The sequence below is a fragment of the Taeniopygia guttata genome, chromosome 18 (genome assembly GCF_048771995.1).
Source record: "Taeniopygia guttata chromosome 18, bTaeGut7.mat, whole genome shotgun sequence".
In the NCBI taxonomy this organism is placed as follows: domain Eukaryota; kingdom Metazoa; phylum Chordata; class Aves; order Passeriformes; family Estrildidae; genus Taeniopygia; species Taeniopygia guttata.
Genome location: NC_133043.1, coordinates 8,688,844 through 8,716,715, shown reverse-complemented (window position 1 = coordinate 8,716,715; position 27,872 = coordinate 8,688,844). Strand labels below are relative to the sequence as shown.

The 27,872-nt window shown below is 52.4% G+C and overlaps 2 protein-coding genes across 9 annotated transcripts in view; one reads left to right on the top strand and one right to left on the bottom strand.

Annotated features, from left to right (window-relative positions):
* The window catches only part of CASKIN2 (CASK interacting protein 2), a 53,369-nt gene extending 27,549 nt beyond the window's left edge, over window positions 1–25,820 (bottom strand). For 3 of the 8 annotated variants that reach the window (XM_030287250.4, XM_072937063.1, XM_030287255.4), the window contains exons 1-2: window positions 5,619–6,172; window positions 2,907–3,596 (exon numbers count right to left, since the gene is read on the bottom strand). In XM_030287250.4, the coding sequence (XP_030143110.4) occupies window positions 2,907–3,000 (94 nt within the window). In that variant the 5' untranslated portion in view covers window positions 3,001–3,596; window positions 5,619–6,172. Of the gene's footprint in view, window positions 1–2,906; window positions 3,597–5,618; window positions 6,176–25,231 lie in introns of those variants that run through there. The other 5 variants (XM_072937062.1, XM_072937061.1, XM_030287249.4 and 2 more) reach the window with 5 other exon arrangements.
* Window positions 18,528–25,236, top strand: LOC100232344 (melanin-concentrating hormone receptor 1-like). The gene is made up of 2 exons (XM_030287247.4): window positions 18,528–18,824; window positions 22,765–25,236. Exons 1-2 carry the CDS (start codon window positions 18,551–18,553, stop codon window positions 23,811–23,813), a joined length of 1,323 nt encoding a protein of 440 aa, XP_030143107.4. The 5' UTR covers window positions 18,528–18,550; the 3' UTR covers window positions 23,814–25,236.
* Window positions 25,821–27,872: the final 2,052 nt, after the last annotated feature.

The following is a 27,872-nucleotide window of genomic DNA, read 5'->3' as shown; positions in this document are numbered from 1 at the left end:
CTCTGCAAGCTTTGCTAGCATTTAACAGCTTGCTAGGTCATGGCCCAAACACAGCCATGTCCCATGAGCCCACCCCAGTCCTTAATATCTAAGGTCTGGAAAGCACCAACATAGCTGGTGAGATGGGGAGAGTGGCTGACTGAACCTCCTCAAGGCAGCAGCTGAACCCCAGCAGGGCTTTGCTCCTTGTCTTTGAGAGTTTCACACCAGTTTGCTCAGCTGCTGCCCTTTCTTTGTACTTTGCATACGTTTAAACAAAAACCTTCACCACTCCCTTGAGGAAGGCAAACAGTGAGTCCAGCTCCCATGGCGTTTCACAGCTCCTCCAGCTCCCTGCTATCACAGGGGTTCCCCCTGTCCCAGCATCACCCTGGCATCCCCCATCCCTGGATCCTGCATTTAGGGATGGGGACACCCAAACTTTGCTGGGCACCGTCCAGCTGCAGAAGCTGTCACCCCAGATATCCCTGGCCAGAGGGGCTGTGCCTCTCACCTCCCCCAGGAGCCCCAGCCCCTCGGTGCTGGCCCTGGCTGGGCCAACTGGTGCATTGTTGGCGAGGGCAGCAGCCCAGGGACGTGATTGATCGCAGAGGAGAGAGGCCAAAGCCGTGATGGGTCGTTTAACAATTTCAATTAAACTCTGCAACGCTCCCGAGGCAGAGGGGAGGGGAGAGGGAGAAGGAAAATGAAAAGCGGGATGTTTCCATTGCCAGGGAACCTCAGCAAAGCACGGCTGGCCCAGCAGGAGCAGCCTGGCTCTCCCAGACCAGAACCCCCTCCCTGGCTGCAGGAGTGACCACGGCATCACGCTGGTGTCCCCTTCCCGCAGACAGGACAACTGCCCTTGCCGGCCCTTTTCCTCCTGGCTCCTGCCCCCAAAAATCTTGTCCCTGCCCGCCCCAGCACCTTGGAGTGAGAGGTGCTGTGACCCACTTGTGTGGTGGCGCTTGCGCGGGGAGGAGGCTGCGCACGGAGAATATTAAACGTGTCCCTCAAGTTCCCGCTGCCGGGACTGGCGCTTGGATTTTGCTTACGTGCGGTGACTTTTTTAGGCACAGGAAGCCCCAGAGGGCTGATCACAGCGATCGAGCTCCCAATCCACTGAGACAGCAGAAGGACTCTTAGAGGGATTTAAAAAAATATATAATAAAAAAACCCAAAAAGCCAGGATCTCAGCCTGTCATATGGAAAAGGCACTTTAATGAGCAGCAAAGGCAGCAAATGCTTGGCTCACACGGCATCGGTGAGAAGAGGGAGAGGGAACCATAAGGGACAGGGAGCAGTGGTGCCCTCCATGCCAGGAATGAGCCTCCAGGACCAGGCAAGCCCCACAGCAGGTCAAGTACAGGAGCCCCACTGAGGGCTTGCCACAGTGGACTTGGAGGGGTCAGGGTTTTTTGGCTCCTCCTTATAAAGGAATAAAATGAAAATAAGCTGAGGGAGCTGCTGATGCCACTGCAGCAGGGAGTTAAACACACATGTTCACGTGGGTGCCCCACGGCTGCAGGGAGGGGAAGACTCCAGAGAGAAAACAGACAGGATTGAACTGTGAGAGAGTTACTGGAGGGTACAGGAGAAAACAAGTGTGACTTCACCCCTCTGGGTGTGCAGGAGGAGAGCCATGGGCACTCCAGCCTGCACACACTGCCTGGCCATGGGACACCAGCTTAGAGGATGGGGCTGCATCAGCCAGCAGGACACTCATGTCCTGATGTTACTTATTGCCTTGGGGGTGTCCTTCCACCCATCCACACAGACAGACTGTTCTTGTTCAGCTCAGGGACCTGAACAAGGCACAGTCCTTGAGCAGCAGAGGCAATGGCACCCAGTACTTTCACCCAGGGAAGGGGCCCCACATGCTTCTGTTCTGGGGAGGAGGTGGCTCCCAGCCCTTCTGAAAGCCCAGCAGTTGAGATTTGCAAAGTTCTGGCTCCGTCAAAGCTTTCTAGTAGATGACCCAGGGGAGCTGATCCCCTCCTCACGTTTATAATTCTCAGCCTAACTCGGGTTTCTCCACACCAGCTTCTCCTCTCTGAGCTGCTCCTAAGAAGCCTTAAAGCTTCTCCTGCCTGAGTCTCCTCTCTCCCTCCTCTGGACAGCTTATTCCCCTTCAGCTTTCCCACCCACTCCCACGAGACCCCACACGATGAGCAGCCTTGGCAGAGGTATCCACACTCCCACAGCCCGGGCAGACAGGGTGCACCTTCCCCCAGCCAGACATGGCATCCAGAGCCCTTTTATTTACCTTTCCCAGTTTCCTCCTCTTGGTCTGTCAGGAGAAACAACCAGGAGCTCTATACACAGGCTCCGTGGCACTGGCCACGATCTCATCCACCTTTCCACCCTCCCCATCTCCTCTAGACGCCGTGCAGCGTTTGCAGGACCCCAGTGCCCTTGGGGACCCCCCCGAGCCCCCTGTTCACTCCAGGCTCTGCTTGCTGCTGACCTTTCTGAGAGCACAGGCAAGAAAACAGCCCTGCTGAAGGGTTAAACATTACCAGACTGAAATTCAAGGCTTGACGATTGGTTCCAGTCGACTGGCTGAGATGATAATTTTTCACAAGATAAATACGGCTGGGAGTGAGCAGCAACCGCTAAAGACCCTTTGTAGCAGCGTCCCCCCCAAAGCGGTTCACTTCCCCCTGCCACGGCTGCTTCCCTTCACCCATCCCTGCTCAGTGGCCCACACTCCAGGGCCCCTGGCCCCGAGCCCAAGGGGAACCCCAGCTCAGCTGTAGGATTGCTTACAGCCCAGTCATTCATCCGCACGGGCTGTGCTTGCACTCCCGCCTCCAGCCGCAGCATAACTCGTGTGCCGGGGGGCAGAGCCAGCACTTGCACCCCGGGACTGGCAGGAGTGCCCAGCCAGGGGGAGGGAGCCCACGGCTCTCTGCCCAGGTACTCACTGCTCTTGGACGCCTTGATCTTGGCCACCAGTTTCTGCACGCCAGGTACGTCCCCGTTCTTCACGGCCTGGATCAGCTCCTGCTCGCGCCCCATTGCAGGCAGGTGGGAGCAGCGGCAACGTAGAAACCCTCAGATCCCAGAGGTTTATAAAGCCATGGGAATAAGCCCCTAATTCCTCAAAACACACTTTGATGTGAGATGAAATCCAGGAAGAAAGACACTTTACAATCCCACAGGGCATAAAAACAAGAAGGAAGAATTCTTTCTGTTAAGGGCAGAAGTCCCTTTCTGCATCAGGAGGAGCAGGATCCAGATGGGGTTTGGTTGGAGAACAGGCAATCAGTTAAAACAAAAAATACTTCAGTGCTTGGGGACAGGCTCCCAGCAGCACCAGAGCTCTGTGAGACAAAGCCCGGCGACTCGGGGCAGGGTGTCCAGCGCTGGCAGCATTGGGATGCCCTCAGCCTCTCACAGCACTCCTGGAGCCAGAGGTGTCGTGCTTTGCTCCCTTCAGCAGGCTCTGCTGCGCTGACGAGTCCCTAATTCATCCCAAAGGGATTACGGGCTCGTTGCCATCTGGAAGTTATAGATCCTCCCTCTCTGGTGCTCATTAGCCCCTTCGTTTCGGCATTCCTCTCTGTGACGGCACTGCAGGCACGCTGGGGAGCCCCGGCACGGCAGCCCGGGACCTGCGGAGGGAAGAGCAGAGTCAGCCCCCAAAGGCCATTTACCTCCCGGCTCCATCGCGACAGCTTTTGTACCCGTGCTGAAGAACGAATACTTTGACTATATTTAGTCCTGGAGGGACTTGGCTCATCCTTATGTTAAACAGAGAGGGGAGAACCTGTGGAGGAAACTTCCCCAGGGCACCACACACACCACGTCCTCCCTGAGGGCAGCACACGGGGCTTGGGGCACACCACATCTCCCCTTCTCCTTTCCCGGTGGCAGCACACAAGGAACAGAGCTGGGAAGGTTTGGCCAAAAAACTTCACCCATGGGAGTGGGTCAGCCTGCCTTGCACTCTTCTCCTGTGCAAGGATAAACCGTCACCCTCTAAACTTCCCTTTCAATGCCCTGGGACCCAAGACACTTCTTCACCAGTTCAGGAGCACCCTCTGGCCCCAGTGAGGAGCTGGGTGTAATTCAGCAAGACAACTGTGCTCAGGACAGGATCAAGGCCATATCCTGCCAGCCAGGGTACCCTGGAGAGGGCATGGGGTCCTGCAGGAGCAGTTCACATGTCCCAGCCTGTGCTCCCACACTGCACCCAGGCTGCCCAAACTGTGGGGCAAGAAAATCCCTCCTAGTTCAGGGCCATACATCTGGCAGGCTGCTCCTACACCGGGAGGAGTGTGTGTGCAGGAGAGCAGGGAGCACACACCCTGCCAGCTACAAGGCTATCGCCAGATCACTCCACAACTTCCCCTCTGCCCATCCAGAACGGACCAGAACCAGCTGATGGCTCAGCGGAGTCTCCCTTCCTAGAGCGCTCGCCTTGCACAGTTTATGTAACAGCGACTGTTGCTTCCTCCGAGCAATCGAGGTCACCGTTCAGAGCATGGAAATCACAGGCAAGACAAGGCAACAATGACAGGTCCTGTTGGGGTGGGGGCAAAACCAGAAGGAGAATCCCATGGCATAGCATTGCTCAGCCAGGAGCTGCAGCTCCCCATAAACGTGGACCCCTCACGGCTTCCCCGTGTTCTTGCACTGCCCAGGGTGCAGCAGCACCGGGCAGGAAAAGATGATCCTTAGCTTCTGGGACAAGGGATTCCCACTGCAGGCTGGGGGGGTTCTCCTCCCACCCATAGCTCATTTAGCTGATGAACCCCTCGGCACTGTAGCTGGTGACCGTCAGGGTCAGCTGTCACCTCCCCTCGTCCAGGGGCACCTGCACAAGCTTATCTACCTTAGAACAAAGTTTCAGCCACTTGACTCGGACTAACCTCTCGCTGCACACAAACCCCCTCCCGAAACCTCCTGTGTTGCACCGTCTTCAGAACTATTTCGTTAAACCCTGTGCACTGCATCCAGCTCTGTGCCGCTCCTCAAGAACGCTCACAAGGAGCGAACGTGAGGGGGTGAGACGACTTTACATTTGAAAAGTCTGCTCGCTCTATTGGAACGCGGCCCCGGTGCTGCTGCCTCGGCTCCCGGAACACGCGGGGCACAACTCGGAGGGACCGAGAGCTCCGAATGCCGACCTGCACCTCCCCAGCCTCCCCAGACAGGAGCGGCGAAGATAAAATTCGAGAAACGCTCAAAGCTGGAAAAGCAACAGCAAAACATCCCTCCCACACGAGCAGAGCTGAGCCTCCACCCCAGGAATCCACCTGGAGAACTAAAGTATCCCAAACATCCTCTCAGCCAACGGCAGCGCCGGGGGAAAAAAAGGAGGGAGAAGAGGGGGGAAAAAAACCCCAAACAAACCCAAACCAGTTACGTAAGTGGCGGAGGAAAGATGCAGAGGAGCTGCAGGCACCCAGCCGGGTGCCGAGGGGCGCTGGGGGCAGCTCGGCTCCCCCGGGAGCTCCAGCCCCGCCGGGGGCGCGCCCGGGGCCCCCTCGCTGCCCGCCCGGCCGCGCCTCCGCCTCCCCGCCCCGAGACCCCCGGGCGCGGCGGCCCCTTCCTCCGGGGGGATTTCTGCCCCCAGCGAGGCGAGTTGTTCCGCGGCTCCTGGGGCGAGCTGCTCCGCCGGCCCCACTCACCTGGCGGCGCTCCCAGCCCGCCGCACCGGGGCGAACCGAACGGCGCCCGGGCGAACCGAACCGCACCGGAGCGAACCGACGGCACCGGACCGGAGCCGCCCGCGCCGTGCGGAGCCGCTCCAGACCGCGGCGCACCGAGCAGTGCCGAGCCCAGCCCGGCCCGGCCACAACTTCCCGAGCGGCGCGGGGCGGGAGCGGCGCCGGTACCGGAGCGGAGCCGCGGGTCCCGGCGAGCAGGCGGCGCGGCACTCGGCAAAGTCCCGCTCGGGCCGGCCCCGTCCCGGCAGGAAATCCCTCCCCGGCCCGGCCTGATTGGAAAAGCCCGGCGGGTTGTGCGGCGGGGCCGGGCCGGGGCGGCTGTCACTCACCGTGATGCGGCGTCGAGCGGGGCAGGGGCCGGGCCGCCCATCCCGCCGCACCGGCACCGCTCCGCCCCCGGCTGGGGCTGCCCCGGGCTCCCGGGCATCGGCTCGCTGGGAAGGGGATCCGGCTGGACGAACAGCGCGGTCCGGTACCGGCGACGGGGAGCGGGACCGGCGTGGTACGCGACCGACCCGATGCTCCGGGACCAGCGGGGTTCGGGACCGAGCGGGTGGGAGGTTCCCCTCTCGATCCAACACCGAGTTCGGGACCGGCTCCCTCGGGAATCCTCCATCCTCCTCAATCCAGCTCCGAGCCGGTGGTCCGGGACTGGCATCGTACGGAACCGACCTAGTGCTTGATCCGGGGTTGGTGCGGTGCTACAGGACTGGCCTCGGAGGGAGGTCCCCCATCATCGATCCAGGAGCAGCACGGTGGGCTAGGAACGAGCCCTGCCCCGCTTTCAGCCCCAGCCCTTCCCCTTCAGCCCTTTGCCCACTCTGCCCCCAGCCCCCTTGGCAGAGGGGCTGCATAATGCCGCTGAGGCACCCATGGGACCAAAATCCACCGATCCCCAGCGGTCCAAGCCCCAAATTAATCCTATTCTCACAAAGCACTAAAACCACCAAAAAGCACCCATTTCTGCCAATCTTCAGCAGAAACAGCAGAGCCAAGTGCTCTCTCGAGCACAGTTATTTTAAAACAAGAGATTGCCTAATGAAGCTGGACAGTTTTTGTTGCATGATACGACTGGATTATCATCAACTAATCAGATTAAAAACACACGGAGGCTTTGGTTTTATTCACAAAATGGCCAGCCCACAGCTCCCTGGGGGAGTTGCAAAGATTCCACACCTCTTTAAACCAGGCCCTGAGACATTTCACCAAATGATGGTTTCATGAGCAACTCCAGTGAGGGGGATCCTTGGCAAGGAGGAGGGACTGATGTCTCCAGACACACCCTGTCTTTTCAGCTCACGAATAAAGAGATTATTATGCACATCTAATTATAAATGTCAACATTTTATGGCTGCTATGCTGAAGCACAAAGCTCTAAGTAGCCCTGCTAGAAAGGGCTGTGAAGTGAAAGGTCTTGTTATTCCTCCTCTGAATTTTTCTGGAGCTTGTAAAGCGCAGTGACATTTATAATAATCCCCTGAATTTATGTGGCACCTTTGGTCCTTCTAAGGATCTTAATTAAGCTTTGCAGCTCCCTGAGCACAGGCTAAACCCATTTTGCAAAAGAGGAGCCCAGGTCCTGTTTGGTACAAAATGCATGTCCCGTTTCAGGCAGGGGAAGAACTTTTTCACCCCAGCGACCTCCAGCACACACTGTTACACCACATAAGGGCACAGCACCCTGATACCCCCAGCCAAAGGTTGTGCTGCTGCAGCCACACTCCTGTGGCTAAAGCTGGGTAATTCAAACTTTAATCTCTGGTGTCACTTAAACCTTTTTAATGGAGGGTGCCACTGGAGGGGTTTACTAGAAATCAACAATTTTTAGTGCAGCCTTCAAACATTTAGCCACATGTTGGCAGTCCTGACACTACACCGAAGCTCAGCACTTTCCCTCTGTGGCCCTGCCTGCAGGGAGTGGAGCTGGGAGGAGCAGGCAGCAGCCCCCATTTCCCCCCATGAATCCCAGTTTTCCAGCCACTCTTGAAGGTTGAACAGCTGGTTGGTGACACCAGCACAAAGAGCTGCCAGTGGTTTCAGCCGTGTCCACCTTGCAGAGCTGACAGACCCCCCCCATGACATTTATTCCCCTGTGCCTGCAGAGCAGCTGCTGACAGCATCGATTGAGTTTTCACTGCTGAGAAAGTCCTTTAACAATTTGCCCCCTTCTATGCACCAGTACGAGATGTTGTAGAGGCTGGGGGGTTTCAAGGTGCAGGCACAGTTGTGGCAAGCTCTGCCCTCAGCTGCTGCAGAAGGGTGCCCAGGGCAGCACTGACTTGTGTTCCCCACTCTGGGTGAGGGCCCTGGGGGCTCCAGCCGGGTCGGGCTGCTCAGTTCTGCGGGGCCCCGGTTCCTGCTTGCAGCTCCTCAGGTAGATGTTGCCATCTAGAGGTCCCTGCTACAGCGATCGTCTCCTTGTAAAGTATTGGGAAGGAGGTTGTTGGGGTTTTTTTTTTTAATTCAATGCAACAATTCAAAGCAGTTTTTTAGGTTAGCCCATGTCTTGGGTGGCTGCAGATCATGCTGGCTTGTCTCACAGCCCCTGCAGCTGTGCAAACCCCTCCTCTCTACTCTGACATTATTTTGAGATGGAGTAAAACACTCAAAGCTATGCATTTGCTGCCCAGCATGAAAGCAGCCACACTGGCAGAAGCAATACACACAGTGGTATCCACAGCAGCTTCACGGTGAGCCTGTGACAGACACGGCTCCAAATTTTGGAGTGCAAGACTCCCAGTCCCAAATCTCACCCATGAAAACCAAACTTGGAAGTTCATGGCCATTTCATCCTCACTGAGTGGGCAGGAGGTCTGCAAAGGCTCATACCAGACATCTAAAACATTTAAAGTATGTTATGAACCAGCTGGATGGAAATACGCTTCCCCCCTTTCAGCAGTGGCTCAGGCTTCACTTTCAGTGCTGGTTTTTTAAACTATGCCCATCTTGACCCGAAGCCTTGCTGCAATCCCAGGGCTGCACCTCAGACAAGGGAGCCATGGCAGTTTGATGCCCATGGCAAGGGTCAATTCCCTGGATGGGTGTGCAGACACCACTGTCCAAACACTCCCAGTTCAGGGTCAGCACAGGGCTGATGTCTGGCACCTGCACAGGGGCAGCAGCACCATGGCAGAGGCTGTGTTGGACCACTGCATCTGTCCCACAGGGAGGAGAGTGCAGGCTGAGGAGGAAGCAGGGCAAGAAAGAGCCTCTCCTGCATTGAATCAGGCCAGGCCAGAAAGCAGGTTATTGCCCAGATTTAAAGCCACCCACAGGAGTCCTTCCTGCAGCTCCTGACATTTGTTCACACATCACCTGTCTCCCTGAACACTGGGGGGTGATGGGTGCCCCACTGCTGGGCTTTGCTCGTGTCCTTAAGCAGCCCAGCAAGTCTCAGTCTCATTCCTAATCCTCAGAAGTCACATCCTGTCCCTTTCCTGTCCAGGGATCCATCTCCTCTCACATCACATCCAGGCCAGCAGGACGGGGGTCTGGACACAAAGGTGCTGACGGAGGTATTTACTCCATTGCCTCTTACACACCCTCCTGGCAATAGCTGCTGCTGGAAGCAGTCCAAGGAGATGAATTAGGGAGCTTGACCACGAGAGAGGTGCACTGCCCACAAGGAGGAGGAAGAGGATCACAGCTCCTTCCCAGAGACCAGGCTCTGGCAGACAAAGGTTTGGGCTGGTTTGGCCCCAGATATCTCCTGCCACGCCACAGCACAGCTGCTGCCTGCAGCTGGCCACTGCTACCAGGAGTGCTTCTATGCCAGGATACATCCCAGACCCAAGCCAGAACTTGGACACAGCTCCATGAACTCATGCCCTGTGAAGCTGGACATCAGCCTTAGTATGAAATGCAGCAGTGACTGCCCTTAGCAGAGCTGGTGGGACCTGTTGGTGGCAAGGAGCTACAGAAACCCACCCAGAGTCAGCTCTCAGACAGGTAGAAGGACTTGATGGTCTAGGAAGCTCTGTGCTGGAAGTATTTTTTGCAACAAATAGTTTACCCCCACAAATGTAATCAGGTAACAAACCCTTTGCTACTTCATTCAGAGCTTGCAGTCCAGCTCTGATCTCCCTCAAAAAGCAACTCCACAGACCTGGCTGGAACACGTGCAAGCCAGGAGTTACAGCCTGCACCAGCCCTGCCCTGGCACAGCAAACCCAAATCCTTCCCCTGAATCCCTGTGGGAACTTGGGCAGGTGCTGGCATGGGGCTCCTTCCCACGTGCCAGTTCCTGGCTCTGCCGGACTCACCTCTCCAGGTACACGTGAGCTGCTGCTCTCACTGCCCTCCTCGCCCTGCCTTCCTCTTCTTCGTCCCCCTCGAGCCTCCCTGTGCTGACAGCCACTTCTTTCTGGTCTTGTGCCTTTCTTTTCTCTCCGTCTCCCTTGCTTAGTCCCTCACTCAGGAAATTAAAGATAATCCTCCCTTTTTTTGCAGCCGGATTCCCTGTTTAACATTCGCTGCATGTGCTTGTACTGATTCAAAATGGGATTAGACTTTCTGTTGCTTTGATGTCAGTTGGGCTTTGCACTTAAGGCAGAAGGGGGGAAAGAAAATGTCTGTTAACAAACCTCTTGGATTCCACCCACCCACTTGCATCCATCCTGGAAATGAAGGTCAGGCACATTTACCTGCAGAAACTGAGCCCCCTTCTGGAATTGATGTGGGGGAATAAACCAACTCACCACTGCAGCACCGCACTCCCTGCATGTGGACCTTATTCTCTGGAAACACCCAAATCTCGCTCTGGCTCCGTTATCATCCAGCTGTGTGGAGGCTGAATGGCTCCCATGAGGAGGGAGGTGTCATTAATCATCAGAAAACCACAACTCGTTGGCTGTCAGAGGATATTGCAACCTCCAGCTGCCGTGCAGCAGGGAGCGCGTGGGCCACCGGCATCGCTCCAGCAGATCGGGGCTCAGCGCTGCCCGCCGGGAACACCCCGAGCTGCTCATTCCTAAGGGGGAAGCAGGTGCTGCAGGGTGGCTGTGCTGGAAATCCACATCCTGGGATGTGACATTTGTGCAATAGCACAGTCCATAACTTTCCAGGGCATTTCCTTCTACTTCATCAGGCCTGAACTTTTCCCCCTTTGGAAGACAAGGATTTGGGGTTGTTCTTACTGCTGGTCCTTCCAACGCCAGTATGAAGCAGATGAAGAACATTTTTCTCATGATGCCTGAAAACATTTTCCTTTGCTTCCAAGACACCACTCCTCGAATCTGTGATGTCCAAAGTGGCACAGTTCACAGCTGGAACAGGATCTCTCACCAGAAAAGAGCCTTTCACAAGGGATTCTGCAGAGCCATGGCCAGGGCTGGGATGTGACAGTGGATCCTATTCCTGCTTATCCAGGACAGTCCATGATCTCCAGAGCCTCACAGGTGGCTTCTGCTGCCTGTTGCTCCTTCTCCATTCCCACCAGAGCTTCCCTTCACAGGCAGCTGTGTCTCCTCTAGGTAACAGGCAGATCTGAGAGCTGCATAAGTGGAGATGTTCCAGTGTCCCCAAAACCATCCCAGCACCTTCTGCACGTTGTTTAGAAGAGCAGCTCCATGGATGAGCACAATCCAGCCATGACCAGAACCCACCTCACAGCCCTGAGCCCCTGGGGAGGCACAGCCAGCACTAGCAGAGCAGAAGTGGAGACACACCTAGGCAATCCTGGGGCTCTGGCAGCTGTAATCCCGTCACCCACACCACAGTGCTGTGCTGCAGCCCTGATTGGCACTGCCACCACGCTGGGCTTCCTTCAGGACTGCCCAGGGACTCAGGACGTGCCTCTGCCAACAGCATGGTGTCTAATCCATTTTGCCTGGTGCACACTCACAGACTTGATTAATGTCTGCAATGAGCTCCATCCATCATCAGGGAGTAAAGGAGATTAACTCTGCAGCACGCCTGCCTTGCGTTGATCCCATTCTCCAGGCCTCCTGATTTATGGCCAGGCTGCCTTATCTGCCAGGCCAGGAAACACGAGGATCCGGCTGCCTGGGGATGGAGGGAAGCTTTGGGAGCTCAGGAGCAGACAGGGCAGTGCTGGCACAGCCAAGGCACGCTCTGCCATCGGGGCCATGCTGCTGCACCTCTGCTCCCCACGCTGCCAGCTCTGCTCTCCATTCCTATTGATCCCTCCTCTCCCCCTGCTCCCTCTGTTCCTTCCTCCTGGCCCTTGCCAGCCAGGCTAACAGGCAGGAGAGCAGCAACCTGAGTGCAGGAATGCATGGAAACCAGAGTCTGAGGCTCCATTTTCCCTCGATGGGTCAGCAGGGAAGATGTCATTCCCCATCCATAGAGGGAATTGGGATGAGTTGATTTGGAGGCCTGGAATAACCCAGGCAAATCCCCTCCTGGGGGTGGGGGCGAGGCTGCAGCTGACCAGTGCTCTGGGCCGAGCCTTCCCGGGAGGATGTTCAGTGGATGCAGGGAATTAGCGGTGCCATCTGGATGGGCTCCAGCTCCTGCCCCTGGCTCCATGCTGATGCTTCATTAACAGCTCCCTCCTTTCAGCTCCGTCTCCTCGGCTTCTGCTGCGATCAGCTGGGCTGGAGTTTTGTTGTCTTGGGTTTTTTCCAAGTGGAAATTATTTCTCATTTCTTTTAACAATCAGGACAGAGAGAAAGAGACAGGAGAGGAAGGAATTTCTAGGAGATGAAAGGGCAGGATAAAGGACACGGCTTTCACTTTGTTATCCCTCTAGTGTGGCTAAGAAATTCCTTTCAGAAGAAGGCTTTAATTAACTATGATTTCTGATGGGAATAAATCCTGGACCTAGAGATAGGTTTGGCTTCTTGGGTCTGCTGACAACCCCAAGCTGCAACCTCAGCAGCCCAGATTCGTACACATACACATGGTCTTACACAAAACTTAGCACATTTAAAATGGCTTTACAAAGGCACTGACTGCCACCCCAGTCTGGAAAATAAGGATCAGAGGAAAAAACCCCAGGCATTAGCAGGCCACAGTGCACGGTGCCAGTGGAAAGACAATCTGAGTGCACTGAACCATGGGGCTGTGGTGGCTCAAGATGTGGGAAGGGGCCTTTTGCACAGAGTAATAACCCAGGGCAGGAGGCAATAGAAATATCTCTGTTGCCTTCTAGACCAACAGCCGTTCTCACACAGCAGGAAAAATCAGGGGGAGAGGAGAGAAAGACACCCAGTGGCAAACTGGGACATTTAAAAAGTATCACAGTGATGTAGCCACATCTTCCACTGCTGCAAAACCTCCAGGAACTGAGTCAATCAAAAATAACATTTGGGGCTGATTTTTATCCAGATGAACTCTCTCCAAATATTTTAAGGCAACCAGCAAAATGGCCAACTTTTACTTGTTTAACCCTTCTGGAACCTGCAGTGATTCTGAAAGAAAGCACCACTGGAGAAGGCATCTTTTCTGTGAGCCTGACCTGCAAAACTGGATGTGGTACCAGGCCTGTTCATCCCCAGCATCACTCTGGTCACCTCCCTGTGCCCTCACTCTGTCCTGACTCCTTATTTCTGCAGCTCAACTTTCTGTGTAGATCTGGACATGAAAGATGAAGAATCCACATGGGTTTCCAGAGGAAGCCTCGCCCCCAGTTCACACAACAGCAGTAACTCCTGCCAGGGAAACATCTCAGCAGGTCCCTCTGAGAACTACATTTACCTTTTCTGAGCCATGTTAAACAGGGAGCTTGCACTGAACCCACATCTAGCTCCTCTCCCACCTTTCCAACTAATGAACTCCCAGCTGATAACAAATTCTGGCTGCTGCTGCTGGAGCATCTGCCTCTGCTCTGTGTTTAACAGCCCAAGAGGCAAAGTGCTTTACTGATTATTGTTTTCATAAGTCAGCATCATTTTACTTTTTCATTATCATTTTAAAAGGTTCCCACCTCTTCCACTGCCCTGAGCCAATGCCTCCAACCCCAGCAGATGTCTCTGTGCCCTGCAGAGGCGCAGGGAACATATGGTTGGTTTCCCTTAGGGGAAGTGGAGAGGAAAGGAATATCTGGCTGCTCCAGCAACCCAGCTGCTGAGGTGAGCAGAGCTTTTCCTGGGGCCTGCAGGTTTGTGTCAAGAGGGTTTCCCATCCCATGCTACCACTGCTAACAACCCCCTTGACACAAGGCTTCAGTCTCACTTGGGATTTAATGCCTTATTAATTTTACAGATTTTTGTGCTTTTTCACATCTTCTGCAAACTAAAAATTTCCTGTGACATGCTGTATCAAATGTTTTACTGGACTTCAGGTAGATTTAAAAAAATCAACCATTACTGCTTTCTTCCCCCCTTGCCCCTTCTCAGAACTAGGCAGCAGGATTGCAGTCTCTGGTTATAAAACACCACTTTTTTTATTTGCTCTGACATAAATCCTTACACTTGGATTTGCAATTTCATGTGACAGCTCTTTCCAGACTTTGAATGGAGTTTATCTAGTTTCCCTGACTTGAACCTCTCAGGATTTTCCCTTTTGCTTCATCTTGGATCTGTAATTTCCATTTCCATTTCCAAGCTTAACAACATCCTAATTCTCATTGAAAAGAAGGATGGCACAGCACTCATTTTGGGTTGGGCAGACACCAATTCTTGGTCATCAACCCTCCACATCAATCCTCTTGTTCTGTCTCCTCTTGAGCTCCATGAATAGTTATCCACAAGCCACAGATCCAAGCCAAAACTTTTTCCCCCCCAGTTCAGACTCACTAGGAATTCAGGTTACAGCTGCCTTCTCCATGTGTTAATGCCTGTTCTTGTAAAAGGGAATCAGTGACTAACAACAAATACATGCCCTGAGGCAGGATTTGTCTCCCTGAGGGCTCCTGGCTGTTCCTGTCCAACTCAAGATGTGCTGGCAGCTTCTTTTCACCCAGCACACATCCACATTGTGACCTCAGCACATCCCAACAGCCCTCACAGGGCAAGTCCTGCTTAGCCCCTTGTTATTTTTGTCTCTGGGATCCTCTAACCTTTAGCAATGAAAAGAAAACCACAGAAGGTGCTGCCCTGGCCTTTGGCTCGCTGAGAGCAGTGGGATGGGCAAAGGCTGAGGGATTAAACCTCAAATTAGCAGTGTGGGACTGGAAGGAGCCAGGCAGCTTGGACCTGTCATTTCAAGGGCAGGAACCATCAGGGAGAGAGGAGGTTTCAGATAAATGCCCACTTTGAGTTAATTAATTAGAAATCCAGCACAGATAACAGAAGAGCTTAGATGACCATTTAGCTGAAGAATTCCTGTAAAGCCACATGTGGCTATCGAGCAGCTGAGAAAGGGAATTCACCTGCTGCTTTCATTAGAGATGCTCATGTCTAAGAGAAAGCAGAGCCTGGGAGCTGGGAAATCAGGAGTTTGCTCATGGCTCAGGCTCCTTGGCTGTTAATAGCAGGCCAGGGCAGAACTGGATCACACAGTAGCACCAACCTGAATCAAGTAAGGCACCAATGCAACACCAGCTCTTTCCAACCTGCCAGACCATACATACAGCTGTGCACATCTGGATCAATGACAGCAGCACCTGAGTCACCAGCAAGCTGCCTTCACAAACCTACTCCTCCAAATATTTGAGTTTTCTGTGTTTAGTTTTTAAATCAGATCATTACATCCAGTACACATCCCTCTGTGAAAATACAAAAGTTGTGCTGAGATAGACATTGCAGGAGGATGGATAAGATGCTGCCTAAACCAGGGCTCTTGTAGAGAGAATTGCTGTCAGTTTTTGACCTCAAGCTCAGCATGTGGCTTTAGGGAAATCATTTAAGTTTGCTATCACTTCTTATCTACAGAGAAGGAAAATGTTATGTGGCAAAGACCCACTTTCCAGAATCAAAGGAGATTTAATGGAATTGCAGTTGGAAACTGCTTTACCAATCTTATCTGGAAAGAAGGTAGACTGATCTGCAGCTATCAGACAAAAGACAGCACTCAGCCAGCATAGAGGGATGATGCACCATGTCTAACACATCCTGAGTGAGATCATCCCTATCCCTAAGGCCACTACAAACACAGAACTTCACTCATAAGGCTACTTGATCAATATAATCACAAAGATTATATTGATTATTATATTTAGAGCTAAGCTATAAAAATGCAGAGGCCCATTCTGTAAGTCTGGAGTCATAAGTAAGGAGAGCAGTGAGTGAGAGGGGAGGATTTGCAACTTGGCTCTTAGCAAAGGCTCCTCTCTCCAGAGTGTAAATCAGAGCAGCAGCCAGGTGCTAAATAAATATTTAGCAAATGAGAAAGTCTCCATTTAATGAGAAATTATTTGGTGAAACCAGCTGGGGAAATGCTTTCAGTAGCACGGTAACAGAAGCTGGTGCTGCTCTCTGCCCCACGGGAGCTGCGGTTCCACTCGTGTTGCATAAGTCAGGATCTCCAGCTGGGACAGGCACAGGAAATAGAACTCATTACTTTCAGGGTTAAACCACTGTTAGACCAGCCAGATTCATTCCCTGGTTGCAGAATTTGCCTAGCAGCAGCTTTGGATGATTACTATCTTTCTTCATAACAGTGATGATGCAGACAGGATGGTCTAAGAGTAGTGGCGATGCCAAGTTTGTAAAAATAAATAATTTTTCTTTCTTTTATGTTCAAGGGCTGAGCTCCATTTCCTCACTTTTATCTACATCATTAGGCTGTCGAGATGGCAGTTCCCTGTCTAAATGTTAATTACTATATCTCTCTCTTAAGAAGTGTTTTCAAGGGGTTAGTGCCTCAATCTTCCTTGTAATTACATGCAGTGGTTAGTACAACTCATCGGCTACATCCCAAGGTCCCCTGAGAGCTCATCCCTGCTGCAGTTTCCAGTAGATGAACACTCACAGAACCAGTCCTTCAGAGAGCTGCTGTCTCCAAGTGTTCAGGCAGATAATGAGGCGATTACTGTGCCTGCTCCTGCTGCCCACGGCGAGCTCTGCGCACAGACAGGCTGCACATCACCAGTTGCTGCAGTTAATATTCCTCCCTTCTTTCTTCCCTTCAAACTCGGCAAAACTCTGCACAACCACTCCCTCCCTGGGGCAAGAACTTCCAGATTATTGACAAAGCAAAAAAAGGGAAAAACAAACCCTGTTAAAGCCTGAATAGAAAGGCCCAGTAATAAAACAGTGACAGAAATGGTGGTGAGACAGATCTCAGCGCTGAGCATGGTTTTGTCATGTCAGGGACAGAGCTGCTGTGGGTTTTTATGCCTCTGCAGCTGAGAAGAAGGAATTACAGCTTCCTCATGTGTGAGGCTTTTCTAAGTGAACAGCAAGAGCTGAGATTGGAAAGTAAAACTAAAGTTGTGCTTTGGAACAACTACTATATTTAAATGTCAGATTCTTCCTTTGAAAGCTATAAAACAGCACATTCTTCTCCAGGGAAAGTGAGTAGGAGCTTGTCTATGCAGGGAAAATGTTTGCAATAGCAACTGCCTACCAGTTTCCTATGCAAACACTCCTAATCCATACTTCAAGCCTGGATAAAACTAAATTATTTGAAAGCGCTCTCTGCAGAGGACAGCAGACAGAACTTGGTCCACAACACTCCAACACCCACACACAAACCACTGCTTGCTTTGCAGCAGTAACCCCATACAGATGAACACTAACATTCACCCAAGATGTAAAGGAAACCATTTTTAAAGAAAATATTAACTGAGAAACACCACTTTTCAACAAGTTGTACATGTTCAAAACTTAGATACCACAGATACCTGCCATGGAAAAAAATTCACCAGCAAATCATTGACTGAGGTAACTCCAAAGACTCAACAAAAACCTTACAGCAGAGCAGACCAGTTTGCCTCATCCTGACTCTGATTTCTAAGAGCTTCAATATCAGGGAAAAATGTGCACCAGGTTTCTGTCTGCTGCTGGTCCACTAGAGGACAACCTAATAATGATGAACTCCTTTGGGTTACACAAAAATGGCCCATACTGAAACTGCTGCTGCCAAATCTGGCTGGCGGGCCATGCTGGGATTGCTGCTCTGTGTGTGCTGGGCCTCCCTTTTACTGGTACAGATTGATTATTCCTACAGAATTATGAAGCTCCAAAAATTTTCTCCTGCAGTTGATGCTAGCCTTTGCAGCTACAGAAAGAAAGAGATAGAAGCAAGGGAGATTTCCAGACAGACATACGTAATTTTTATAAAGCAAACCGTATCCACTGTACTGTGCTCTGCCACAGAGAAAACCCTGCCTGTTGCTGCTGGATTTCTCACAGGCTTCTGACATATCATGTTTTTTTTTCAGTCCAGGATGTGCTCTGAGGTACAGAACGATCTGTTTGCCTTGGTAACATGTGATTTATCAAACTGTAATGGAGGAATCCATCTCATGTATAAACAGTGGCCAGGAGCACAAGACAATCATCAGCTCAAAGCCACAGAAAAGCACAAGCTACAGCTCTGGCAAGGCAAAGAAAAGGGATAAAATAGTTTCTCAAAACCCAAGGGAGTCCTCACCTAGTATTTTGAAGGTGAATGGAAGACAAATAAAATCTGAGCTAGCAACAGAGCTAATTTCTGGAGCTAGAAAACAAATAAGCTGTGGCAAGAAGCAGAACAGCAGAACACAGCAGAGAATTAATTACAAGTGGAGTGTCTCCGGTTAGAATTTGAGTTAGAGGCATCAGAGGGTGAAAACAACAGTTTTCAGTGGGCAATTTGCTTCCTTAACATCCTTCAGCCCCACAGGGGATGTGCCTATGACTCGGGGACGAAAAGTGCATGTGTCTGTAAAGAGAAAAATACACACCGAAGGCAACTTAAAAAAAAAGCCCCTCAGTGTGATCCTCCAAGGCTGACTGTGACCGGGAGGGCTCAGCCATGCCCTCGGGGTGTGATGCGAAGGGCACTGCCCAGCCCCCGTGTCCCCGCTCCGCACCCGCGTTCCCTCCCACCGGCGGCGGCGAGGGATGCTCGATGCTCGCCCCTGGCGTGTCTGCCCGAGTCAGCTGCTCCTTGATGTCAGAACCTGCTCGGGCTCGGCGGGGCGGCGGCGGAACCGAGCTCAGCCGAGCCTCAGCCGCTGCTCGCCGGCTCTGGGGCGGCTCCTTCCCCCTCATCCCACCGCGGAGCCGCCCGGGGAACTTGTCCAACTTTCTCCGTCCCGGCTCCCGGCACTCGCTGCCATGGCTCCCGGCAACTCTTCCCGCAACTTCTCGGTGCCGGAGGCTCGGAACGGCTCAGGTGAGCGGGGCTGGGGGTGATGGGGGGATGCGGCGGGGACCCCCCGCGCCCCGCTCGGGCCGTGCCGCCTTCAGCACCCGCGGGCGGACAGCGCCGGGCGGGCGGGGGGACGGGCGGAGCGCCCCGGGGCTGCGGCACCGCTCCGGGCACCGCTCCGGGCATCGCTCAGGCTCCGCTAAGGCACCGCTAAGGCACCGCTAAGGCACCACTCCGGGCACCGCTAAGGCACCGCTAAGGCACCGCTCCGGGCACTGCTAAGGCACCGCTAAGGCACCGCTAAGGCATCGCTCCGGGCACCGCTCCGGGCATCGCTAAGGCACCGCTAAGGCACTGCTAAGGCACCGCTCCGGGCACCGCTCCGGGCACCGCTCAGGCACCGCTCCGGGCACTGCTAAGGCACCGATCCGGGCACTGCTAAGGCACCACTCAGGGCATCGCTCCGGGCACCGCTCCGGGCACCGCTAAGGCACTGCTAAGGCACCGCTCCGGGCATCGCTCCAGGCACCGCTCAGGGCACCGCTAAGGCACCGATCCGGGCACTGCTAAGGCACCGCTCCGGGCATCGCTCCGGGCACCGCTCCAGGCACAGCTCTGGGCACCGCTAAGGCACCGCTAAGGCACCGCTAAGGCACTGCTCCGGGCATCGCTCCGGCCACAGCTCCGGCCACAGCTCCGGGCATGGTTCCGGGCACCGCTAAGGCACCGCTCCGGGCACCGCTAAGGCACCGCTAAGGCACCGCTAAGGCACCGCTCAGGGCACCGCTAAGGCACCGCTCCGGGCATCGCTAAGGCACTGCTCCGGGCATCGCTAAGGCACTGCTCCGGGCACCGCTCCGGGCACCGCTCCGGGCATCGCTAAGGCACCGCTCCGGGCATCACTCAGGCACCGCTCCGGGCACCGCTAAGGCACCGCTCAGGGCACCGCACAGCTCCGAGCCAGCCGCTACCTGTTGGATGCCGGGCAGCAAACTCCAGCAGCCCGCAGGTGCTGGCTGCTGGGAAGGGAGGAACCAGCCTGGCTAGACAGGGAGGGAAGCCCAGAAAAGATGATTTAGCGCTGGAGGGGGAGCAGGGATCCTTACCAGTCTCCCGTTTTCTCTGTACGACCCTGTTTTCAAATCAATAGTTTAGGGTTGGGCAATAGAGTTCTCATGGTTCAAGTTGGTGAAACTCTTCAATAGAAGGTGGTTTATACGTGGGTTTTGACTCTCTCTGCACCAGCACAGTCCTTTAGAAATGAAAAGTGTGCCTTAGGTACTTCCCTCTGAAATGCAGTGAGGATGAAATCTCTCACATATCAGGATATGGCTTAGAATGACAGCCACCTCAGAGAAAAAAAAAAATTAGCCCAGTCCTCATTCAGTTCACATAATGTAGCCCCTTTGAGACTTTAAGAAAAAGTAACAGGGCAGCCACAGACCTACCAATAAGGACAAATCAATGCCTGAAGTAGCTGCTTAAATACAAAATATATTCACTTGGATATGCACCAAAGCAGCACTGAAAATTCAGATTCAATGATGTCTCAAGATGAAAGAGACTTTAGAAAAGACAGAACTTTTGAGTATTTGATAGATGTGCTCTTCTGACTCCAGCCTATAAAACACACATGAACTACAGCTTCAAATTAGTGCAGCTGATCATTTGTGCAAGTCCTGCTTGTACAGAGAGCATCAGCAGGACAGGTGCTCCAGCACTGTACAGCCCACCTTTCACACAAAGCCTTTGGGCCTGCACAAATCCTGCTTTGAGGCCGGCTGAGCTCATTCCAAATGTTATGGAATCGCCATGAACACTGTATCGATTACACAGCAGGAAAGGGATATTTTATCCCAATTTCCAGCTAATCATGTGGCATTTATGTTTTACTCTAACAATCTTTACCCACCACACTCATAAAGTTTGTGGTTAAATGTAAGGAGATCAGAATTCATAACAGCTCCATGCAGAACAGCAGGACCAGAATTATCATCTTCCAGTTTCTAGTCCTCCATCTTCCAGCACTAAGGAGGCTTGAGATATCTTTGTATGCTCAAGAGAATCAAATTTCAAGAGGGTGCTGATGGCTGTAGGTTATCCACTAAAAATCACATAACAGGGGACATTTCCTTGCATTAATGGGTCACCAGGAGGAACAAGGACCCCTTAAACCCCCACAAATGGTCTGGACAAGACTTTCTTTTCTTATCAGCCAAACCTGGCTTCCACCTTTGGGCCCCTGCTAGTTCTCCTATGCCTCATTGGCTGCTTTCCAGTGGGAAACTGGAAACCTGCAGAGAAGCTTCCCAGTAAAATGGTGCAGGAACTGCTTTACTGGGTTCTGGCATTGGCCTTGGACTTGTTCATGCCTAAGCTGGCTGCTTCCTAATGCCAAAAGGACTGAGCCAATGGCAGCTTATCATGACCCACTCCTAAGAGCACTGAAATACGGCACTGATTTCTAGCCACAGGCCAGCAGTGTAGCCCCAGTTATCTTGCTAATTCCGTCAAACTTCTCTGTCACACCAAAGTAAATGTGGAGGAGTTTGTACTCAAGAATTCCAGAGGTCAAAGTCAGCAAATACCACTTCAGCAAATAGACACTGCTTTGGCAAAGACTACACCTGTAAGTATCTGCTATTCCACTTAATCTAATTTTAAAGATTTCCCTAGGTTCTGTTGGAGGAGGCTTCCCCACTTCTGCTGCTAAGGAGATGGAACAATTCAGTGACTGAAAGTATTTCCAATTAACAGCACATTGAATCATCTGCAATTCAGTGAAAGGCAGCTTAACAGCCACATAAATAACTCACACAAAACAATTTCCTAGAAAAAACCCACCAGGTCCCATAGGAGAGGAGTAATGAGATGAAATGAGATTTTCCTCAGCTAGGAAGGGCTGTTTTAGGCTTCAGCACAGGGGAACCCTGCAGAACAGAGAGCAAAACCATCACTGCCTTTGACACCACCTCCTGTGCCCAAGAGCTTGTGGCTTCAGCATGTGATTTTACACCCAGGTGAGGGACAAGACCAATGTGAATTTGGTTATATTTGGGGGTCCCACCCCAAAGAGCAACAGCCAAGCATTGGTGTGGACAAGCTAAGTGTTATCAGGCAAGAATTTTGCCTTGGAAATCCACCCACATCCAGAACTCCAAGACAGCTTTAAAATGTTTTTCTCCTAGGACAATCCCTGTTGAAGGGCCCCTCTGAAACCTACTCCCAATCCTTGTCTGGCCCCATACTTGGATTTCTTTGCAGGAAAGAAACTAGAGAAAGGGAGAGAGGCAGGAAAGGAAGACAGAAAGGAGAACGTTCTCTGGCCTAACCTTGATAAGAGAACAGGGACACAGCTAGGGTATAGTTCTAGATCTCAGAATACAGATAAGCATGACCTATCTGCCTGCATGGTCAATGAACTCTGTATCTCACACCATACAATAGATAAACTACCCAACAGATGAACTGAAGCTTTCTGACAGCAGCTTGAGCATTGACTTTATCCAGATTTTGGCACCCACAGAAAGGCTTTACTTCTCCAGTGTGGGAAGCACAAGCTGCCTCACCCACTCCCCTCAAAAACAGCTAAAAACACTTCACTCCATGGAATAAAAGTTACTCTCAACTCTGTCAGGTGCTGGTGAATGCAGAGGCACACCAGACAGAAGTTAGTCCCTCAAAAAAGGGCTGGGGAGTTGCAGAGCAGGACAGAAGCACATCAGGAGAGCTGAGGAAAGATGTCTGCACAAAACCAGGTTTGGGCATGCTGCACGTACTGAGAGGCAGAGAAGGAGCTGCCAAATCCCAAAGTTAGCCTCTCCAAGTGCTGGAAAGGGTATTAAAAATCATTCCAATCTATGTTTTTGATGGGGATGGGTCCGTCTGCAGGACGGGGCAAGCACACTGAGTTGTCAATAGGTTGTCTCTGGATTGCACTCACTGCTTTGGTTTGTTTTGGCAGTAGCAGAGAAGCCAGCACCACACACCAATGTGATCATGCCCAGTCTCTTCAGCATCATCTGCTTCCTGGGCATCATGGGGAACCTTATTGTGATCTTCACTATTGTCAAGAAGAAGAAGCTGAGATGCAAACAGACCGTGCCTGATATTTTCATCTTCAACCTCTCCATCGTGGACCTCCTCTTCCTCTTGGGCATGCCCTTCCTCATCCACCAGCTCTTGGGCAACGGCTCGTGGTACTTTGGAGCTCCCCTGTGCACCATCATCACCGCCCTGGACACAAACAGCCAGATCACCAGCACCAACATCCTCACGGTGATGACCCTGGACCGCTACCTGGCCACCGTCTACCCCCTCAAATCCACCTACGTTCGGACGCCGTGCGTCGCGGCTCTGGTCATCTGCCTGGTGTGGCTCCTGTCCTTCCTGACCATCATTCCCGTGTGGATGTACGCAGGCCTCATGCCCCTGGAGGATGGGACTGTGCGCTGTGCTCTCCTGCTCCCCAACCCAGAGACCGACATCTACTGGTTCACCCTCTACCAGTTCATGCTGGCCTTTGCTGTGCCCTTGGTCATCATCTGCGTGGTCTATTTCAAGATCCTCCAGCACATGGCCACCACCGTGGTCCCGCTGCCGCAGAGGAGTCTCCGGGTGCGTACGAAGAAGGTCACCCGGACGGCAGTCGCCATCTGTTCTGCCTTTTTTATTTGCTGGGCTCCCTTCTACATCCTCCAGCTTGTTCACCTGGGCATTGACACCCCATCCATGGCCTTCTTTTATGCCTACAACTTCGCTATTAGCCTGGGCTATGCCAACAGCTGCCTCAACCCCTTCCTCTACATCGCCCTCAGCGAGACCTTCAAGCGCCAGTTCTTGGTGGCCATTCGCCCTGCCAAAGAGCCCTGTCGCAACAGCAGCTCTGCCAACAACAACAGCATGACAGAGGCCAGCGTGTGCCTGAAGCTGGCGCCAGAATCCACCCAGCAGACTCAGTTTCAGGAGGACTTTTCCCCACGCTCACTGCCGGTGACTGTGGCTGTTCACTAGGGCACTCTGAAGGGAGGGCAGCAGAAAGCCTCTGGATCTGGGATTTGATGGAGGAGCAGCAGCTTCAGCCAGGTCTTGGAGATGCCTATGGACTACAAACTTCCACCTCCAAAATGCAGGTGCCTCTCTTTTCCATCACTCTGTCCCTGAACTGCTGCCAGCCTATGAGATGCTGTGTGCTGCCGCTTTTCACCCTGCACAGGAGGACTCTGCCACCACTGGGCCCCCAGAGAGAATGAATGGAAAGGAGAGAAAGGACAGAAAGAGGATTTCCAGGGGGAATATTCACCTTAGAAGAGTAAAACCTCTATCAACACTGCCCAACAATTCCTCACCTCTTGGCCTGACCAGGGTTCCTAAGCAGCTTGTCAACATAGAGCTTCTTCATTCAAAATTTGAACCTTTGAACCACAATGTCATATATTTATTTTTTAATAAGTAATCTGCAGAATTTGCTGGCGGTGCTGATATCCTAGAAGTGCACAGCAGAGAAATCTTGGGGACAGAAGCCTCATCCAGCCCTGCTGCTTGGCTTTTCAGTCCAGCCCCATCTGCCTCCAGTGGGCTGTAATGTTTGGCAACCAAAACATTTCAAGAACTGGCTCATTTTGATGCTAATCCTAAATATTTCAAGCAAAATAAGACACATAACAATCACACTGCTTCAAGGGACTGCAAAGAATTCTCCAAACTGCTGCTGCTAACACCAGCTTTGTGGTTTTTTTCATGCCAATGAACAGATTTTCACAGCGCTAGTTCTTCATGCTGCTCTTGTGCTTCACAGTCTGCATGGCCATTGGGGAACCCCCAGCAGAGGGTTTTAAGCAGGACTAAAAATCACAATCTGTGGAGCAAGAAGCTGTGAAAAAGCAGCTCAGGGGAAGCAGAGTTGCTTATGCAGCTTCCTCAAAAATAACAAATGCTTTACACAAAGTTAAAAGAGGGGAAAATTAAATGTCTGTGTGTTGTATATGCAGCTTTAACAGTCGGAGGTTAGGAAGTAACTCTGCTCTATATAAAGTAGAGAAAAGACAGCAGAGATCAGCTCAAAGCGGGGATTACACCGACAGCCTGTACCGGGCTCCACAGGGACCACGCAGGCATTGTTCAGCACTTTGTCAGACATGGAGGGGCTGGTTACTGTAGATGGATTTAATTTAAAGAATTAAAAAGATCAAACAGTCCAAAGGAATTTGTTATACCACACTTAGGGTTTCACGCCACCAGCCACCCACGATATGCTGAGAACAGAATTTCACCCCTATTCAGCTCCAAAGCAAAACTGTGTCACCAGCATGGGATGTCCTAAGCCACACACACACACACTCACAGGTGCTCCTAATGCAGCCACATCACACTTGTAATGTGTTCAGTATTTCAGCCTACACCCTGTAGAGAGCACACAGCCATTCACTCACCTCTGGTGATCAAAGCAGTCAGGTGTGCAGCACCAGCACCCCTGACACCATCAGATGCAGCAGCACGTTGCTTTCTGAGTCACTGTACAAACCTCAGGACAAGGGTCTCTCTGTCTTTTCTTCCAGGCTCTGTCAAAACCAGCACATCCAGACCGTAACTGAGATTATCTTGTGGATGTTTTGCCTGCATTTCTCCAGCCAACAAAGCCAGACACCTGCAGAACTTTCAAGCTTTATGGCTCAGAAGTCTTTGCTCCGTTTTAACTGCCAGGAATTGTCACCTGCTGTTTTTCATGGAGCTGCTTTGCTCTTTGGTCAGTGCTCTCCCTGAAGGGCTCGGATGGAGCGAAGGTCGAGGAGGATGTGTGCTGTGCCAGCCAGACTTGCCCTCGGGACAAGGGAAGCTATTGTGTTACCTTTCTCCCAGTGAGGCAGGGAAGGGAAGAACTGGCACACTTTTCTGGGAAAGGAGGTGGTAATGACTGGGTGGGTGTTTCTTCCTCTAGTGCCAGCCATAAGGAAAGTATGAGAAGTGAAAACAGCCTGAGTTATCAGGGCTCTCTCAGCGAGCAGTACACTGGAGATATTATCTTGCTTACACAGTAAAGGTGTTTATGGATGAACGGGTCTGTTCCCATCTGAAGTGAGTCGATCTGACCTGTGTGGCCAAGCCATGTGCTAAAACCCACAGGGGCAAGTGGGCTAGCCAAGAAGGGAGACCACCCCAGCACCAACTGCTGCAGCACTCAGAAGGGGTTTTGTGGGGCAGACTTTTCCCAGATCTCATCACACTGAAGTCAACACACCAGTCCAGCACTGACCACAACACAGGCACTTCCCAGCTTGAAGTCCTGTAGATCTCACCTGTGTGAGGGGGAAAACCATACTGGAGGGACTGGTCCCAACACCATGGAGAAGGCTTCCATTTAGCCAGAGTCCCAGGAGAAGCATGTGCCCCTTCCCACTACCCTGCAAAGGCTCATGGTTTCCATTCCTTCACATTTCTCCTGCCTGTCCTGAAGGGATTTCCTAGTCCAAATGTTTAAATACTGGCAGTGGGGTTCCTTCCCTTTCCATGTACATCCATAAAAGTGTGACAAATACTCCCTGAGAAGACAAGGATGTGGACACCTGTGTATGTATGGAAAGGCTGGGAAGAAAGGCACAGACAGGAAGCAAACTAGCAAAGAACACCACCAGCATGTAACTTTTGTCAGCTTCCCAAAATAATTTTGATTTTGGGAACATGACAAAAATACCCCAAAGCACAGGGCAAGGTGAACGAAAGTCTGTCCTTAGGAGCAAACCTACTGATCAAATGCCTTTAGAGGTGTCACTCTACGTAGACAATAAGGCAAGGCCTTCCAGGAGCTAAACAGTCTCTGCACCTTGGTGTGACCTCCCCCAAACATCCTATCCCCTTTCCAACTTTTTCAGAGCTTTATTCAGTCAGAGTCCATTGACATTCTGGTTTGTGTTCAGCTTTACCTCTTTGTCCCTCTGCTCTTTGTATTTATTATGTGATCTCCTGTCTCAGTGCCTTGGTTACCAAGGGCAGAGCCTGAATAAAGGGAATTGCAAAGTAGGGAAGGGCACAGCAGCTACTGGTGCAGGGATAGAGAGCCTGGAGTGCTGTGAGGGCTGCCCAAGAGGCGAGAGGCACCGTGAAAAGGGCACAGAGATAAGGCAGCTCATTTCCCAGCAGTCCTGTCCCATACACGGCCCATTTTCTATCTTGGGAGAAATCAAAGGGAAATCCAGCTGAAAAAACAGGAGAAAAACACCCTCAAAACCAAAGGGTGATAGAAAAGCTATTCAATCTGTTTTTTCAGATCAACAGCCTACTATGCTTGAGGAGACAAATTTCCTCTGCTCATTTTGCCAGCACTTATCCCATGTGTTTGTGAGCTGCCTTGTCAGACAGCAGGGCGACAGATGGGTTCACTCTCCAGCCCCTCCTCTTCCCCTCATTGTCCTCAGAGGTGCAAGTGAAGCCACATGTCACAGCTCTGCTCCTGATAAACTCCCACAAAAGGGCAGATGGTCCAGTTACTTTTACTCCTACTTTCCCTCCTAGTGACAAAGCCCTCCTTGGCTGGTCATGGCAGGATTCAGTCCCCAGCTCACCCTTCTCAGTCACCTCTGTTCCACTCCCCACTTCCCTGTGTCCCCACAGGCAGCAAAATAAACTCCTGCCTTCCCCCAGTCACAGCTCTGCCAAGCCATCCCTGGAACTGAGGTCCCTGGAGCCCAGCTGGTGACATCCTTCCCTGGACATCCCTCTCCACCTGAAGTCTCTGCACAGCTAAACCTGCCCAGGAGAAAACTTCAGCCGTGATGGAGCACACAGATGGAGTCTGCAGGGTGGGGAGGAGGGAAAGGTGGGGTGACTCACTGGCCCCTGGGACACAGCTAGAGCCTGACTAATCCTGTTTCCTCAGCCCTCCTGGGCTGCTAATTGAATGCATTTCATTCAACAGACTCACTGGTGGGAGAGGAGCGTGGCAGGTACGGATACGTTCCCAGCCCTAAACGCTGCTTCTCCTAAATCCTCCTGCCAGATGCAGGGATCACACAGCAATGCCCTCCCTGCTCACCTCCTGTTAGCAAGCAGCACAGACAAATCCCCACAGCCTTTCCA